The sequence below is a fragment of the Macrotis lagotis genome, chromosome X (assembly GCF_037893015.1).
Source record: "Macrotis lagotis isolate mMagLag1 chromosome X, bilby.v1.9.chrom.fasta, whole genome shotgun sequence".
Lineage (NCBI taxonomy): Eukaryota > Metazoa > Chordata > Mammalia > Peramelemorphia > Peramelidae > Macrotis > Macrotis lagotis.
The window spans coordinates 60,877,121-60,896,173 of record NC_133666.1 but is presented as its reverse complement, the minus strand read 5'-3'; the positions used below and the strand labels follow the sequence as shown (position 1 = coordinate 60,896,173).

Below are 19,053 nucleotides of genomic sequence, written 5' to 3'. Positions count from 1 at the left end.
ATTAAACTCAAATGTGTCTGGTTTTCTTGTTATCTTATCTCAGGCTTTAAAATTTCCAAGTGAAATCTCTTCATATTGCTCCTTGCTTTAATTACAAACTATACTGAAATTTTAGATTCCCTTTAGGAGATAATGATGTGGTAGAAGTGAAAGATTAAAGAGGTAGAATAGATAGTCCTTAGTCACTGATTGGCAGTAGAGGATGAAGGAGAGAAATTGCTGCCCTCCCCCACAGTGGACAGTGGGTTCATATTACACAGTTATCAGAAATCCATTGAGTTATGATGTCAATTCCTAAAGTTAAATTATTCTTATCTAGAATTATACACCTTTTGCCAGAGATATCACAAATAAGTTTTCTTTCCTTTCACCAAAATTAGTCTGTTGGCCTTTAATAGAATAATGTCTTCGGACTCCAGAATGTAAATAATTATTATAATCTTTAAGATTTAAAAGGAGAAAATAGATACATATATTTCCTTCATTGAAGTCAAAGATACTTAAAAATTCAAAGCTAATTACATAAAATATATCAGGATACTTATTTTGCTATCAAGCTTAAGTACAATTTATAATGAAAGCTAAGAGAAAAAATAGAGCTCTGAAAATGAAGTGGATAGGGAGGAGAAAAGACTAGTTTCTTCAAAGGAATTAATTATGTCAACTTTTCAAGGTGGGGGTGGCACAAAGATTTAACATAAACCCTAACTACTGGTTCCCAATCTTTCAAGTATGGAGACCCCTTTTTTAAGATGAAAAAAATTCACAGATGTCCTCCTGAATATGGTGGGAATTACTTTATTGTATTGGTGGTCTGAGAAAATGACCAAAAGAATATTAATAAGACCTTTCATAGAATCTGGAAATTCTCTTCTTGGGGTACTGACAAAAAATACTATGAATTCCATTTTTTGGTCAATATTATATTTTTAATGAATTTGAATGATAATAACCACGACATCCTCTACATGCACGCAAGGATATATTATGAGTACAACTGAGGGAGTTGCCTTAAGCATGTCAAGATGCAAAGTCTTGACTGAGGTTACACAGCTCAAATAAGGGCTAGAAGTAGCCTTTGGAGCCGAGTCTTCTTGACTACCATGCCAGCACTACATCTATACTGGTCTTCACGTCCCATTTCCCCAATCAATTAAAAAAATCTACAAATGAATTAGCCATTTGAACCATGTCTATCTAAAGCAAATATACTTATCTATCCTGAACTGTCTTTCGCTGGCTAAATTTCATGATCAATAAGTTTGAGGAGAGAATATGAGACAGGAAGTAAAGACAGCTCAGAAAGTATCAAAGTATTAATAGGGCTAACAATTAAAATTCTTGCATTAGCATAAATACCTCCATGGAGCCTAAATCTCTGTAAATTCAGAATCCTAAATTATTCATAGAGAGGACTTTCTTTGTTCCAGTGCAAAGTTGCAGGTCTCCTTCTGTCTCTTCTCTCCCCTTCACTGTGCTTACCAAATTTTCTGGTACGTAGTGTTTACTTAATGAATTTTTGAATAGCATATCTAGAACTAATATTTGTCTAATTCATTATATGAACCAATAATTATCTTATTTTGCATAGAAATTAACTGTTCCAGTTATTGGTTTATTGGCACTGTCATAATTGCAACCAATAGATTTCAATATTTTAGCCCTCTTGTTTATTAAGAGTTTCATTTGTTAGGGGTCATTCAATATTTCTGTAATATTGACCCTTGATTAAAAAAATGATACTGGGAATTTATAGCATGACTTTATAACAAACTTGGGAGTCAATATTGTTAAAGCCTTCTATTTTGCAAGAAGATAATACAGTTCAGTGTAATTCATATTTCAACCATGTCACAGGCCACTAGTAACATCCCAAAAGAAGTAGACAAAGACGGAGATTCAAGTAGACATCTGTGGACAACTTTGTTCCTTTCTCATTGTAATAGTAACTCACTGAAACAGTCAGGGGTAAGATTCAAGACTGCTCAGCTCATAGAAATAACAAAATAGGCAATATTGTCTTTAGGATGTTGTTTTTGTCTTTTGATTTTTATGAGGCAATGGGGTTAAGTGACTAGCCTGAGGTCACACAGCTAAGTTATGTGTCTGAATCCACGTTTGAACTCAGGTCCTCCTGACTCCAGGGCCAGTGCTCTATCCACTGCATCATCTAGCTTGTCCCATGCTATCTTTCTATAGATAACATCAGTAGTCAAGGATCTACAGATACTATATAGAATTCATACTAAAATTGCCACTATCTAACCTAACTTCATTTTAAAATTGTTATATCCTTCAAGAAAATTTGTAATAATGACATATTAATGAACACACATAAAAGTTTCCTCGATGTTGGCAATGAGTTCTGATTTTCATATTCGAATTCTTAAAGTATAAGATTAAAGTATGAGAAGGACTTCAAGGATCTCTTACAGTTTGGGCTTGGAAATCGGTTTGCCCATTGCAAGGACAAAGCATTATTTTTTCAAGAACTTTTAGGCACAGTATTGCTTGTGAACATTCATTTTACACACAATGTAATTTGATTTAGAGTTAAGCTACCAAACAAGTATAATGGACATTTAATAGGTATTTGCCTTAGTTGTATCTAGACATCAACCATTTATCGTACCACTGAAGCCAGAAAAGCCTATTCATACTTTGAAATGAAATCATCCCCTCTAGAGTAGTTGTATGACTTTTATTTTTTAGGTTTTTTGCAAGGGAAATGGGGTTAAGTGGCTTTCCCAAGGCCACACAGCTAGGTAATTATTAAGTGTTTGAAACCGGATTTGAATCCAGGTACTCCTGACTCCAGGGCCCGTGCTTTATCCACTGTGGTACCTAGATGCCCCTTGTATGATTTTTCATAGTCACTTGCTAACTCTAATGCTTCTTCAGCCTGCAAGTTCATAATTTTTCTACCTTTTGTTCCTATTATTTTTACTCCTATTATATGAGACCTATCTAAATGGAGAGAATAAGTTACATATTGTATGGGAAACAATTTGGAATAAAAAGATCTGGATTCAAAGTGTTGCTTCTCTGGGAGCATAGGTAAATTTAACCTCTCAGTATTACTAGGAAATTCTAAGACTATACATTATAAATTCATTCAGTAGGGAGAGATGCCACATCAGGAATTCCTTATCCTAAGGAAAAGAACTATGACATCAATAAAATGATTTCTTGAATAACTAACCAAATGGATAAAATAGATCCTTTACTATTTTTAAGGGGTGAAATAGAAATTGGAGTGTTCTCTTAAAGAGCTTTGTTTGTGGGGGGATATGTGTTCTCAGCCGAGCATATTTGAAAGGAAATATTGTGTTTCTTTTGTAATAGAGATACAGCAATTCAACTTTTTTTAGCAATATTTATGCTCTTAGATCAAATCCCTGTCCCTGCAAGTGATTTGATGACTTGACAGAATGATTTCAGGACTTAACCACTCCATGCTTCAATTACACAGTTGAGATCACCAGCATGGTATGTGTGAGCAGGGAACAATGAATCGGTGACTAAATATCACCTTGAATTTCCCTCATCAAAATAAGCTAACCAGTGTCCCAGTTGATTAATGGAAAATTAAGCTCTTCCCTGTAAGGGAAGAATGTAGGAAGGCAAGAAGGGGAAGCTCCTGGAAAAGAGGAGGATTAGAAAGTGATATGATCCAATAAGTTTAAACCATTATAGCCTAATAGATAATGTTGCTTCCTCCCCCACTCTCACTCCAAAACCAAAGGAGTGCAATTAATATGCTGAGTCTTAGAGTAAAATTTAAAGCTGACTCAGTTCTTACAGATGAAAACAGAACAATTCTCTGGAGCTTTCTGTAAACAATTCATTTATTTATGCCAATGTAGAAAAGGCCTTAGGACGTAAGAACAAATGTGAGTATAGGCCAAATGAATTAAATAATTTTCCTATACATTAATGCCATCTCTCTTTATTGAAATATAGGCAGCATTTCAAGAATGCAAGATGATTATTTGGCATGAAATCTATTACATCAATTTGTGTTTTTGATGATTTTTTTCTTCTTGGAATGCATAAATGAAAAGTGACTTATTAGTTGGGGAAATAGGAGTTAATGAATTGTAAACATGTATATTTTATGTAAAAATGATGTTGAAAATGTTCCTCTATGTCACAGACCTGCATTTTTTCATTTCCAAAGATAGTGTGAATCCAAGAGAAACTGGTCAGATAGGCATTTTTGCCTTTTAAGTGATCCATGGAACAGTTAAACATAGAGCAAAAGGTATGATTAGCTTGACAATCAAAGTTAGACATGCTGATTTTTTTAAAGGGTTTCAGATGACATTTCTTACCCTGAAGTATATCACTGTGGAGCTTACTAAAGAAAGGGCAAAAAGATCCTAACAAAAATGATCAATATGCTCTTTGATCTTGAAAGAAAAATGCATATATGCATAATATATACATTTACATGTTAAAAGGAAATATGCATATATATATATATATATTTCAAAGAAGTTTTTCTTTCTTTTCTTTTTTTAAATGAATCAATACTGGAAAGCCTTTCCTTCCTTGGATTTAGTTATATAACACTCCTTGGCACCCTCCTCCAATATATATGTACATATTATAGATAATATATGTCCATATAATTAAATGTGGCTTCAAATCACACATGAAGACATGAGCAAAAAGAAGACATACATAACATCGGCATTTTTGAATTGAACTTCTCTAGAAAAAAATATGTTAATGATTTAAATCAAAGCAGTCATTGTTTCAAAATCCTAGGGTGATATTTAGTTATAGGACTTTTTTATACATTAGTCCAACTTGTTACCAATGGGGAAAACACATAACAGCCTATGCAGTCATAAAATCATTTACTCTGGTTATTTTATTGGCCAAATTGTTCACAAAATATTAGTTTCTCAATGACAGATTATTTTGATGGTCAAATAATAAATAAATATCTGTGAAAAAGCCATAGCTAGATTGATTCTGTTAAGCTATCAGTGATGAGCTTTATAGACATGTGTAAATTCTTTTTTTTTTTTAGGTTTTTTTTTTTTTGCAAGGCAATGGGTTTAAGTGGCTTGCCCAAGGCCACACAGCTAGGTAATTATCAAGTGTCTGAGGCCGGATTTGAACTCAGGTACTCCTGACTCCAGGGCCTGTGCTCTATCCACTGCGCCACCTAGCTTCCCCTACATGTGTAAATTCTTGCCTGATTCTGAATCCATCTTATTACTTTAATGTATATCTTATAGTGTATTTATCATGTCCTTATGATAAATGTTGCTCTCATCAATATTCTTCCCATGTTAAGATAACATTTTTTCCTGCTGCTCCTCTATTCCTTCTCTCAATTTGAGATTAATGTCCTTAGTTTCCAAGGATAATTTCTTCACCTGTGTTCCATATCCCATTGCTCCTATAGGACTTGAAGTCTCAATTCTCCCCTCCTACTAGTACTTTCCATTTTTTTTTCCTGAACCGACTCCTTCGCTTCTACCTTCAAATGTGACCAGATTTCCCTCTCTACCATCATCTTGGAAAAAAAAAAACACTTCTGCTTGACTCGGGTTCCCTTCTATGGAGAAATGGCTAGTTCCATTGTTCATAACTAAGAAGGGAAGAGAGAAAGCCTTTATTAGACTTTTGCAGTATGAAAAATATTGTGAGACAAATATTATCTCATTGCATCATTCCATCATTGCGTACTTCTTCACCCCAATCTGCAATTCTGCTTTCTAGTGCTCTGTTGAAATGGCTTTCTTAAATCACACCAATGACCAAATCCAAAGCTAGTCTCTCATTTTTCTTTCAGTTTGAGATATCTGAAGCATCTGATAACCTTTTCTTTCTGGAAAGCCTTTTCTTCCTTGGACTTAGTTATATAACACTCTTGGTGCCCTCCTCCAATTTTTTTTTTCATAAAATCTGCTCTGGTTCATTTACTTGATCCTTCTTTTTCTCTATTAAATGTGAACATAACAGAATGTTCAGGGCTAGGAACTCTGTTCTTCCCCCCAATACTATTTCTCAGATTCAACTATAAGATAAATACAGATTAAGCATAAGGTTAGGGTCTAGATTTCTGATTTTGTTGGTATAGCAAACTAATCGCTCCCTACTACTTGTAGAATTAACTAAAAATGAGAAATTTAAAACCTTTCACGCATTATTATAATCTGATATTTCCGGCCTAATAAACATTAGTTCCCTTCATATTCTCTCCAGTCCAGACAAATTGGCCTCCTTTCCACTTCTCACATAAACACTCCATCTCCTGCCTGTCTTTGGATAGGTTTTCTCCATGCTTAGAATGTCCTCCCTAATCTCCACTTATTTGAATCCCAAGCACTTAGTAGAGGGTGTAGCACAAAGGAAATATATATTTAATAAAGACTTGTCAATTGGTTGGACAATTAAAAAAAGAGAAATCATTCTGACTTAAAACACAATTTCATGAATCCCCATAGTAGGGATGCTTAAGCATAATTTAAAAAATATGCAAATATATAGGAAATTTCCCTCACCAATGTACATTCCAGTAATTTATTTAATGAGTTCAAGAGAGTTGCCAAGGACATGAACCCATTAAGTAACTTGTCTGGATACATTTGGCAGATAAATCTCATAGGCAGGATTTGAAACCAGGTCCTTGCTGACTATACATATCAGTATTCCATTCACTAAATCATGCTGTCACACAAAAATAATAAAAATAAAAGCCAATCTTAGCAGATCATAGGGAAATGAAAGCAACATTACTACATTAGTTCTTATGATCAGTTTGACATATATAATATATATATATATATATGTATATATATATATATATATATATGAAAATCATTGATTGACTAGGTTGGACCAGGACAATCACTATCATTCTCAAAATGGATATTTACCTAGAAATAGAAATTGTGGGATTGTTTTCGATTTGAAATATATTTTCTCTATTTTCTCAATTATTTTAAAACAAATTTGAACCTGAAAGAAGTTTTTCTTTTCTTTTTTTTAAATGAACCAATACTGTTAAAAGGAAGTCTAAAAGTTCCTTCCTTTCCAAGTACAGGGCCAATTCATAGGGGAAAAAGAATGGTAGCACTTCTTTTTTTTTCAAGGTCTACTCCGAAAATTTCACATGGAAAGAAAAATCATCTTTTCTTCCAAGAAATAAAACAAACAATTACAATATTTCATATTGCACATACAAATAAGGTCAATTACAGTCAAATACCAGATAAGGCAAATTTAGTGTGTTTAAAGCATTTTCCCAGGAGGATTCATTTTAATTGGAAACTAGGATATGTTTTCTCTAGTCTTCATTTATGAACCTTAGAAATAATCCTATCAGAGTAACTGAAATATTTTATAAGCAATTGCTCTTCTATCCACATAAGACAGAAAATTGAAAAAGACTCCAAGCAGGGGCACCCAGTTTAATTTTGGACGCTGGGAGGTTGAGAATTCTGATGGGGTAGGGTCTCTCAGGCAAGATTCATCTTTGAATATTCTCCAATCTCCTTGGAGATCTCAATAGTCAAGATTGGGAGTGGTCCAACAAGGAAAGGCAAATATTACAGGAACTCCAAAAAGGAAATAGAGAAGATAAATGATGGAGACAATTGCTTAGGGGCAAGGTAGTTAATAGAGAGGGGAAAGAAGCCAATGACATGTTGTAATTGAAGCATTAAGCTATTTGTTATCTGAAATACAACAGTTGGAGGGAACTAGCCTCCAAATCAAGTAATAGGAAGGAAGGAACTGTGCATGGCTACCACTGGAGAAGAGAAGACAGACAGGATTTTTTCAGGAACACTTTAATCTAGATAGTTTAGGAAGTCTTTTCCAACTCAGGTTTTGTGAATTAGGGTATATTCACACATTGTACCATGAAAATAATCACTTAATCGCTCTAGCTTATGAATCTGAAATTCCCAAAGCTGACACTATTTCACACTTACAACATTTTCTGAACTACAATAGCATGTACCAACTACATTTTATGTTTGCAACTACTATGACCTCTTGATTCTTTACTTCTTACTAACTAAATCATATCCAGAAGAGTCAGAAGCAAACTATGTCTCAATTTGCTAAGCTAGGACAGTTACTAATTGGCAAATTGGTAGACTGGGCCTCCTGTGGTGTGCACTTTAACAGGATCATTGCCAAGCTTCCTAATTGGATTGAAAACCTTCAGACCTTGACCTTTCTAAGGTTCAGATGTACTCTTGCCTTCTCAATTCTATTTCTTTGAACCTTGTGAAGAACAATCTGGAGAAGGAATCAGTGTTTTTTAAATACTCAGTGCTGATCCTCTATTCACATTGTTATTCTAAGTAGATTTAATTGCTGCAGTAATCTCTATGTATAACCTGCATACTGATGGGGTAGGCCTTTTCCATTAGGTTCAAAATACAGCAGCTGATTTAAGGTTTTACACCCAGGCTTTTTACTAAGTACATTTCTATTATGCAGTAATATGCTCATTTTATATTGCATCCTTTGAACATCAAAAATGTATTTGATGATGTTTTCTTTTATTTGAAGAATTTCTGATTTGATGTGATTTAAGCCATAGCTTAGCATTGTCTTTGCCAATATTCTTCCACAATCAGTATTATAATATAGATTAAAGACTTCATATTTGTGATGGGTTTTATGTTTCTTGCCTTCTCAGTGAAGAGGGAGGGTGTGGGGGAAAGAATCTGGAGCTAAAAATAAAATCAACCTGAGTGAAAAAATATGGAATAAATTTTCTACATTCTACATTTCTACATTCAATCCCTCAAACAAGCATTCATTAAACATCCACTATGTTCCAGGTGCTGGACAAAAATGAATGCTGTGCTTTCAGGAAGCTTCTCAGGAAGACAACCTGTAAAAACATAACTACAGTATATGGAAAATATATACAAAGCACATACGTGTAATGGGAGAATACTAGTAGAGTTGATCAAGAAATCATGTGCTTGTGGAAACTAGAGATTTAGAGGAAAGTAGAGATTCTCCAAAATGGAGGAGAGGAGGCACTGCTTTCCAGTCATCCAGGAAAACCTGTACAAATGCACAAAAAAATGGAGGCCACTTGGGCTGATATACAAAATATGTGAAATGGAGGAATGTAAAAAAAGATCACAGTATTAGTTTATCTCCAGGGTTGAAAGGGGTTTTAAATGACAGAGGGGAAGTGAGAAGTTAAAAATGATGCTGACATTTTGAACTTGGGTCACTGGAAGGATTGTGGTATCTCTGGCAAAAGTAGGGAAGTCCTGGAGAAGGATGAGTTTGGGTGACAAAATGAGTTTGATTTTTGTCTTGTTGAGTCAGAAATGGAGATGGGATATCCAGTTTTTTGTGTAATCTGAGACTAAACTAAACACAAGAATTGGTTTAGGCTCCATATATAGATCTGGAAGTCTTTAACATTAATGGAAAAATGAAAGCCAATGAGATCACCAAGTGACAGACTATAGAGAGAAGAGGAAAGAGGACCTAAGAGAGAACTGTGACTTATATCTATAGTTAGAGGGCCTGGTAGATAGCACATACCAAATAAAAGTCTTGACTTGACTTGGAAGCAGTATGGAGATGCAGGAAAGGAGACTGAGAAGGAGCAGCCATAGAGATAAGTGTACAATCAGAAAAAGGCAGTGTCCTGAAAACCCAGAGAGGGAAGAATATCTAAGAGAGGATCATCAGTGTCAAATGCTAAAAAGAGGTTGAAAAGCATGAAGATTGAGAAAGGTCATTCAATCTAGTCATTAAGAGATCACTGATAATTTTGGGCAGAACAGTCTCAGTTGAGTGTTGAGGTCAGAAAACAGATTTCAGAAAGTTCAGAGTTATGAAAGAAGAAGAGGAAGTCTGTTGACAGCTTTGCAAAGTCAACTGGATGGGAAAGGGAGGGAAGAAATAGCATGACAACAATGGTGGGATGTAGTGAAAAATTCTTAAGGATGGGGGAAATTTGGATATGTTTGCAGAGATTTGGTTCACCATCAAAAATAGGAAAAGATGCGTTTCTTTTATCCCATACATCCCAGATGTCATTTCTTTTAGTGCAGAGAAATATTTACAGCATGGATTCATTTTCAGAAATTAAGAAAAATATTAAAAGCTAAAAATACTACTTTCTTCTTTAGTAAGTACCTGACAATCCATCTTTAGAATGCTGCTTTTCAAAGAGAACAAACCAAGATTTTTTTTAGCTAATAATATGATTTGAAATATCCTACAAGATCTTTTAAAATCTCTTAAAAATCAAGCATATACAAAGGTTTACACCACAATCTTGATGTCCACCAGGATTTTCTGTTGTAAAGAGGTCATTTGGAAAAAATCCTATAGATAGAAATTAGGAAATAAGAGGAAGTTGACCCTTTAGAAGTATAGAGAATGAACACATACCCACTGCACATGGTATTCAAACCTGTAGAAATAATCTTTTCCTTTTCAATTCTCTTTTGAAGAGTGGTTTCTGGTGCAAAAACCATCGAAGGTCCTTTTCTTTTCCTACACTACCTTTTCAGTAGACCTACTCTGAAAAAAGGCAGAAGTCCTACAAATGCAATAAGAATTCACATTGAAGCCAACATTTCAGACCATTATGAACTTGACAAAGAAAATTTCACCTTGTGGTACATTTGGATCATACATATGATCTAAAATGAAAGCTTCAAAATCACAAGTGACCCATTTTCATAATGTCTTCCTGTTTGATAGACTGGCTCAATGTGTTTCTAACATTAGGGAAGACAGAATTTGTTCTTTTAAATGCTATTTTCTTATCAAGTACAATTTTGCAAAGCTATTCTGTACCACCTGTGATAGAGAGACTGGATTTTTTTTTAGATTCATTATAGTTTAAACACAAGGAGAGAAAAGTATAACTCAAGGTCTGGCTTCCACTGGAAGGAACAAAATATACCAAAGAATTCTGTGATTTGGTTTCATTAAGAGAATAATCAAAGAAGCAGAAACAACTGAATACATTTGTGAATTCCAATGTCTAACATAAAGCAATCTTGACATATTTTTCTCAAATGCAGATACATAAGACTAAGTAAGGACTTTTTTGGAAGTTATCTTCCATGAAATCCCTAGTCTTTAGATTGATAATCAATGTGGTCACACTTATTTGTCCTACATCCCCTTCAACATACAAAAAAAAAACATACTTATACATCATCCAAAAAAAATCACAGTGAAGAATGGTTCTTAAAGGCTATTATTTCTCATCAATTTTCAAATACTAAGAAGAATACCTAGACGTTGTACTCTCTGCTATAAAAATAAAAGTAAATTACATCTATATTTCTCTTTCTAGTCTCATTTTTCCATATTCTATGGAGTTAGAAGAGATTTCCATGAGCCAAAGTAAGCAGATAAGTTTCTGCTCTGACAATGGCACTCATTTCTTTGGGGGGGGGGGGGATTATCTTGCTCAACTTTTGAGAAACGTTGGACAAGGCAACTTTATCCAAGTAAAGGCTTCAATTACAAATTCCATTAGCATGGCAAGTCACTTACCATATCTTGAAAAACTTTATTGCTTTGTACCTGGTCCTGCTGACTTCTATTCCTGTGCATCTGGTAGAACTGAGGACAATGCCATAAAAGACCTCTTTGTTTTTGGTTTTATTTTGCTTTGTTTTATAAACTTTTCAACACTATCCTACATTAAAACAGGAAGTACCATACTGCCATCTACAGATAGGATTGCTCCTAATAGAACCATTCAGCATGAAAAATGTTTTCCATAACTCAATGTTAACTCTAATTCTCTATGTCTAATATTCGTTTACCATGATCTAGAGGTTGTGATACTGGAAATTAGAGTTCTTAATCTTTTCTGAGCTGACAGTCTTTTAACATTTTGATTAAAGTAAAGATAGGTTTTAAAAATAAAGGAAAATACCAAGTTCATCTAGGAACTTGGGGTTACCTGTTGAGGATGAATGGTGGCTGTAGTCTTGATGGTTCCTTGACAACTGCAGTCAGAAATGCTGTATGGATCTGAGCTGCTAGAGGAACATTTGGAAAGAGAGTCACAGGCCAACACAAAAGTGTTGTCCACGGGCAGTTCCTGGATGCCGTGATGCTTTGTATGCACGGGAGTCTCAGGTTCAATCAGGAAGGCTGGCTGAGGAGATGTAGCTTTGTAGTGTTGGGCCAAATCTGGACCATCGGGCTTAAAGGTAGAAGACTGGGTACCCCAGTTGTACCTCTCCATAGTGTCTTCTTCAATATCAATGACAACATCTAAGGAGGTAGTGACCTCTTCCTCATTATCTAGATCATCAGTCCCAGATTCGGCAAAGGTGACAAGGTTAAGGATGACACTATTAGTGCCACTATTGTCATTTGTGCTGATTGTTATTGTCTCGCTGTTTTCTGGATTTGGAGTAACCCATTCTGAATTTTGCTTTCTTCCACTTTTGAAGAGTTGAAAATGTCGGCAACGTAAAAGAGCAGCGATGACAATGATCAGGACAGCTGTCATGGATCCGGAAATGATGGCAATGATGTACTTGATATAGTCAGCATGTGATGGGCCTGGGGCGTCAGACTTGACAACATGCCGGATCACTGATTTCCCCCGAACACGGCGCAGTAGCTCATCAACAAAAGAAGAGTTGTGTAGAGTGTCATTCACAAAGAGATTTAATAGGATTTTGCTGTTCATAGAGTCAGGTTGTCCTAAGTCCCGAGCTTTGATCAACAGCTTGTGTAAGCCTTGGTCAGATGGAACGAATCTTGATTTCAGAGTTATGTTCCCTGATAATCCTTCCACTTCAAACAATCTCTTTCTGTTTCCAGCTTCAATGTGGTAACGGATTTCAGCATTCATGCCAGTGTCCTCGTCAATAGCCATCACTACATAGAGAAGGGTGCCAACTTCAGTAGCAAGTGGAACAAACTCAAAAGTGTAGTTAGTAGGCGGGAAAATGAAAACTGGTTTGTTATCATTAATATCAACTACATTTATTGTCACTTTGGCAGATGAAGAGCGTGGAATCCTGCCTCCATCTGTGGCCATTACGATGAAAGTATACGACTCTTGCTTCTCTCTGTCAAAAGAGATATTGGGTCGGATGACTCCATTTATTGAATCAATGATGAAGCTACCATTGTTGTTTAGAATGGTGAGAGTGATAGCTCCATTCTCTCCAGAATCAGCATCGGTTATAGTGATGAGTCCCACTGTGCCATGCTTGGGTAGGTTTTCTGGCACATAGAAGTTGTATTCACTGTGGGTGAAAGTAGGGCTGTTGTCATTCTGGTCAAGGACTGTTACAGTCACCGTGGCATTGGACTGCAGATGAGGTACCCCATTGTCCCTTGCAGTGACTGTGAAGGTGTATTTTGATTTCTTTTCTCTATCTAGTTGTTCCACGGCTGACAGAATGCCTGTACGATTATCCAGGCGGAAAGCAGAGGGGCGGTCCCCAGCTATCAGGTAAGTGATCTCTCCATTCTTTCCACTGTCTGCATCTGTTGCACTGATTTTGGTCAGCTGAGCGCCAGGAGCATTGTTCTCTGGGACAGAAATCCCAATGCTAGTCTGGCTGAAGATAGGTGCATTATCATTTTCGTCTTTGATTTTGATTTTAACTGAAGTTGAGTGATTCAGAGGGGGCTTGCCAGCATCTGAAGCCCACAATTTTACTTCATATTCTTTTGTAGTCTCATAGTCTAGGAAAGAGGCAGTCTCCATCAGGAATTGATTCTCAAAAACTGGTCTCAATCTGAAAGGAACGTCATTTTCAGTGAAGCAGGTCACTCTCCCGTTGCGATCAGCATCCTTGTCTATTAGGGTAACGAGGGCAATTTTGGTATTGAGTCCAGCATTTTCAGACAAATACACAGTCCCATTGACTGTATCGATGATGTATCTGACGTCAATTATCGGGGCATTGTCGTTGACATCTGTGACATTCACTATCACCATGGCCCGAGCTGGCAATGGTCCGCCATCAGTTGCTACAACCATCAGCTTGTGAATAGGTGCCTGCTCCCTATCCAAGGGCTCCTTGATGGTAATGAGGCCAGTGGTATTGTTGAGACTGAAAAGTTTCCTAGCAAGGCTGCTGATCAGATTGCTGAAGAAATATTGAATTCGGGCATTGGCTCCCACATCAGCATCAGTGGCATGGAGCTGATAGACTGAAGAGCCCACAGGAGCATTTTCAGGGATGGAGACTTCAACCTCTGTCTCCTGAAAGATGGGTCGGTTGTCATTCATGTCAATCACAGAAACTTGCAAGATGGCTGTGCTGGACCTGGGAGGTGATCCACCATCTTCAACTTTCAATTTCATCACATATGTATCTTTCTCCTCCCGATCCAGTATCTTTTGAACAATTAGTTGGGGCCATTTTTCCCCTTCAGGTGTTTCAATGACGTCAAGTCCAAATATATCTAAACCCTAAAAGATATGAAGACATGAAGATTTTTATTGTACATTTATGTTTTATGAAGTCCAATATGATTTCAGTAGACATGTACTCAAGACAAGCCAAACAAATAGAAAGAACACGAGGAGATCTGGGCTCTAGTCTGTCCTAACTCCTAATGAACAGGGGAATGTTGAGGATTCATTTAGTTTTTTTACACCTTGATTCCCTCATCTTTGAACTTGTTTCCCATCTGTAAAAAGAAAAAAATTGATCTACTAAAGTCAAACTACTAAAGACTGACAAAATACTTAGTCTCTATTTCAAATGCCAAGATGGCTCTCATGTAGTAGGAAACAGGAATCAAGGTAAAGAAGAGAGCCAGGGGTAGGAGGAGCAAGATGCAAGGAGAAGAAGTAATAGGCATTATTAGATTAAGTCAAAAGGTTTTTAAAACATGACTTCTTTTTAGTGAATTGCTTCTGAACTAGATGAAGCAATGCTAAAAGACTAAATGTGCATATATATGTGTGTGTATGGGTGTGCATATATATATGTATATATATATATATATATATATATATAACTATATATTAAGAAAGCAAAAAGTGTATATTAACAAGATGATCTCAAATTTAATTTCAAGTAATCAAAATGGAATTATAGCCAATTTAATTAAAATATTAAAAGTTTGGCCATAATTCTTTGCTCTCTATGATTGTCATTAACATTAAAATGTTATGCAAAAACATAGGCATTTAGCTGCATGTCCATAAAATACTTTTAATTAAAATATCTTCTTCATTAATTTCTCAATAAAAATATATTCATCAAAATCTACTAGATGAAAGACATTAGACTCTACAAGAATTTCAAGATAATTCCTATAAACCTTCATAATACTTTATATGTCTTATAGACTTTCACCCTTTTTCTAAGTGCATTTCTACTTCCATATTACTTTCCTTACTATATTGTAAAGACCTAAAAGATAAGGATTATGCCATCATTATCTAGATCCTTCAATACAGTAGGCACTTGATAAATATTTGCTTAATTTAGTTGATAGAAGACCATAATGTTTGGTCCTTCTTCATCCACCTAATCAGTATAGTATCATCACAAAAGTTTTGAGATGGAAAGGACCTTTGATGCCATCTATTCTAACTCTCATTTTACATATAAGGAAATATTTGTTGATTTGCTGGTTAGTGCTAGGATCAGAACTAAAACCCAGATCTGTTTCAAAAAATCTTTCACAAACTCATAGAACACATACATGCAGGGCAGATAATTTAAACATATAATCTTTCATGCAAGATAATATATCCGCTTGATTCTGTTCATCATATAATCTGGATAAAATATATAAGATTTCTCTATCTCCTCTACCTATTCAAAATGATCACTTTTTTGTTTTAATCAAGACCTGGGATTTCAGTGATGTAAGGGATTGCCATGAGGAAGCTCCTTCTTATTAACATAATTTATGATCTTTGAGATTAACCGAAGACTGATGCTTACGATCTTGGCAAATTGATCAAGTGACTTGCCTAGAGTATGTTAGCCAGTATGTGGTAGAGGTGGAGAATTGTTCTGACTCACAGGCTAACTCTATTCACTCTATCATGCTGCCTTAATAATAACATTGAGGGGATAAAATGACTATAGAGGAAAGCATCTCAGGGATAAACCATGCAGTTTAATTACCAGTAAGTTTAAAGTTAAGGACAAGAATCCTAAGTAGAAGTTCAGAAAAGTCAAATGACTTGGGTCAGTGAATATTTTCTCTCAATACCTACTGAGTCACAGTTTAGAAAGGAACAAGTAAAGGTCATCTATTTTCAGAAGAATAATTTTGACTTTATTGATTTGACTTTTGAAGATTGAGCAAAGTGGGGAATGAAGACAGAAGATGAGAAAAGGACTTTGAGATGTTTATAAATGAATGATTTATTATCCTAAACATTTTTTAAAATTTCCTGATATTCATTTGTGGTAATAGAAAAGAAGTGCTGACATAGTAACAAAAATTAGCTCTTGGATGTGTCATAGTATTCCTCTGTGGCTAATTCACAAAACAACTGTCATACCATGATTTTCTATATGATACTAGAAGATGGAAATTCAAAAAGAGATGTTGATCCTTCAGTAACCTCACAGGATGTATTAAAATGGTTAACTGCATTCAGATGACATTCTGTATCTATCTGTATCTATCAATGTATCAGTAACACACACCTGCTTGAATCTCTTGCTATGCTTAGGTCTTTGGTGGCATTAACACAAAGATCCAAATATACATTGGAACTCAAGTATACTTTAAACTTTTAAGCAGGATCATATCTGCCTTGATGAAAATATTGGATATCTATTATGGAACTGAAAATGATGCTTCCTCAACATAAAGCCCTCAGCTTTCCTTTCTTTCTTTTTTGCAATTTGTGTATTAGCTAACAGATGTGTACTGGTTATTATGGCATCACCTCACAAACTAAAACACATACTCTACACAGACTTTTAATTCATGTTTAACCCATCTTCAATTAGTATAACTGGAAATGCAATAAATGACAGGAGGAATGTTTTTCTGTTAGATAATGCTTGGAAACCTGGCTTTGGAACATTGTTACATAAGGCAAATGAAAAATGTATGAAATTGAAATATATTATATTGAAAACTGAATTTTCAGAATAAATTATTGAGAGAGTCTCATCACCACAATACCAAATAATATTTTGTATGTCATTTTAAATTATCATACTTTTTGTTTTATGCTATCTTAATAGAACTCTATTCATCCAATTTTTAATCAATCAATATTTAATTAATTAATATTCATCATGTTTAATTATTTTCAGTCATGTACAACTTTATGACCTTATTCAGGGTTTTCTTGGCAAATAGACTAGAGTGGTTTGTCATTTCCTTCTCCACTTCATTTTACAAATGAGGAAACTGAGACAGACAGTGGTTAAGTGAGTTGCCAAGGTCACACAGCTAGTAAGGTTGTGAAACTTGATTTGAACTCAGGAAGACGAGTCTTCCTGACTCCAGGTCCTGTCATTTTAGCCACTGCAGCACCACCTACCTGCCCTATTCATCCCTACTAACTACAGTTTCTGTGATAGAATAAAAAAAGCACACAAAATGTCAAGTCCCAATCCCAGGATCTTCAGGAACCAGAGAGGTCATCTGCGACATCCTCAACCTGAACAGTAATCCCCTCTTTAGATGAGGTAAATGATCCTCTACATTTCACATAAAGATTCCCAGTGAATGGACATCCATGGCTCTGTTAGAAAGTTGTTTTTTGGGGTGGCTAGGTGGTGTAGTGGATAAAGCACCGGCCCTGGAGTCAGGAGTACCTGGGTTCAAATCCCGTCTCAGGGTCTCAGACACTTAGTATTCACCTAGCTGTGTGGCCTTGGGCAAGACACTTAACCCCTTTTGCCTTGCAAAAAAAAAAAAAAACCTAAAAAAAACAAAGAAAGTTGTTTATTTTTCCTTACCATGGGAAGTCTAAATCTGCCTCCATGAAATTTCTAGTAATCAATTCCAGTTTTGACCTCTGAGGCAAGGTTAGCTGAAGGTTTGAAAGATTTCCTAAAATCTAATTCATTGACAACAATGTAATAGATCTCTATTCACTACGATTTCCCTACTGTTGATTATCCATTTAGACTTAGTGGCTTTTTAAATCAGAAAAACAGTTACATTTTCACTAATCACCTATTTTGAGAAAAGTGAAATAAATTACCAAAAGCTGAATAAATGTGTCTGATACTCAGACAAAAGGAATGACATTGTATGTTTTGGAGGAATGGTGGGGGGGCAAGATGATAGAGCACTGGTAAAAATCTGACCTCTAAATATAGCCTGGTACTATATGTTGAAGCAAAAATGAAAGCCTTATAATTAAGCTCTATAACTGTACAATGCACATAAGGCAATCAATTCAAAAGTGACAAAATCTGCTCCTCGTATCAGCTCTTATTTCAATTTCTTTTTTTCATATTCTCTTAGGAACTCTATTTCATTTTTCTTATTCATACTTTGTGATGCTAAATTTCTTCTAAATATGCATGCATTTTAAAGCAGTTTTGAACTGTCAGGTAAATATAAAATTAACATTTTTTAAGTGTGCAAAATTTGCCTGTGTTGAAAGTAGAGAACTACTCATTTATGTACTCCTGAAAAATATTCATAAAGTAGTTAACAATCCTAGTACTTATAAGGTTATCCTGATACTGAGTTTGCCTTGTGTCAATTTTTAGTCAAAATATCACTAATCTGGGGCAGCTAGGTGGAGCAGTGGATGGAGTACCAGCCGCGGAGTCAGGAAGACCTGAGTTCAGATCAGACACTTAATAATTGCCTTGCTGTGTGACCTTGGGCAAGTCATTCTTAACCCCTTTGCCTAAAATAAAATGAAAAAAAGAAAATAAAAGATATTACTAATCTGATAATATTGGGCAGCCAAGTTTGGATTAAAAGACAACTTAGAAACAGAAATTTTGAAACCAATTATATATATATATATATATATATATATATATATATATATATCAATCAGATTTTAAAATGTCCCTAACTACTTTGCCACCTAGTTGAGAAACCACAATTTAACCCTTTCAACTCTATATTTCACCCTGG

At 35.3% G+C, this 19,053-nt stretch overlaps 1 protein-coding gene across 1 annotated transcript in view; it reads right to left on the bottom strand.

Moving 5' to 3' along the window:
- LOC141502154 (protocadherin-11 X-linked-like) overlaps window positions 1–19,053 on the bottom strand; it is a 550,716-nt gene that overhangs the window by 452,586 nt on the left and 79,077 nt on the right. The window contains exon 4 of the mRNA XM_074206744.1: window positions 11,945–14,428. Within this exon, the coding sequence (XP_074062845.1) occupies window positions 11,945–14,428 (2,484 nt within the window). The remainder of the gene's footprint in view (window positions 1–11,944; window positions 14,429–19,053) is intronic.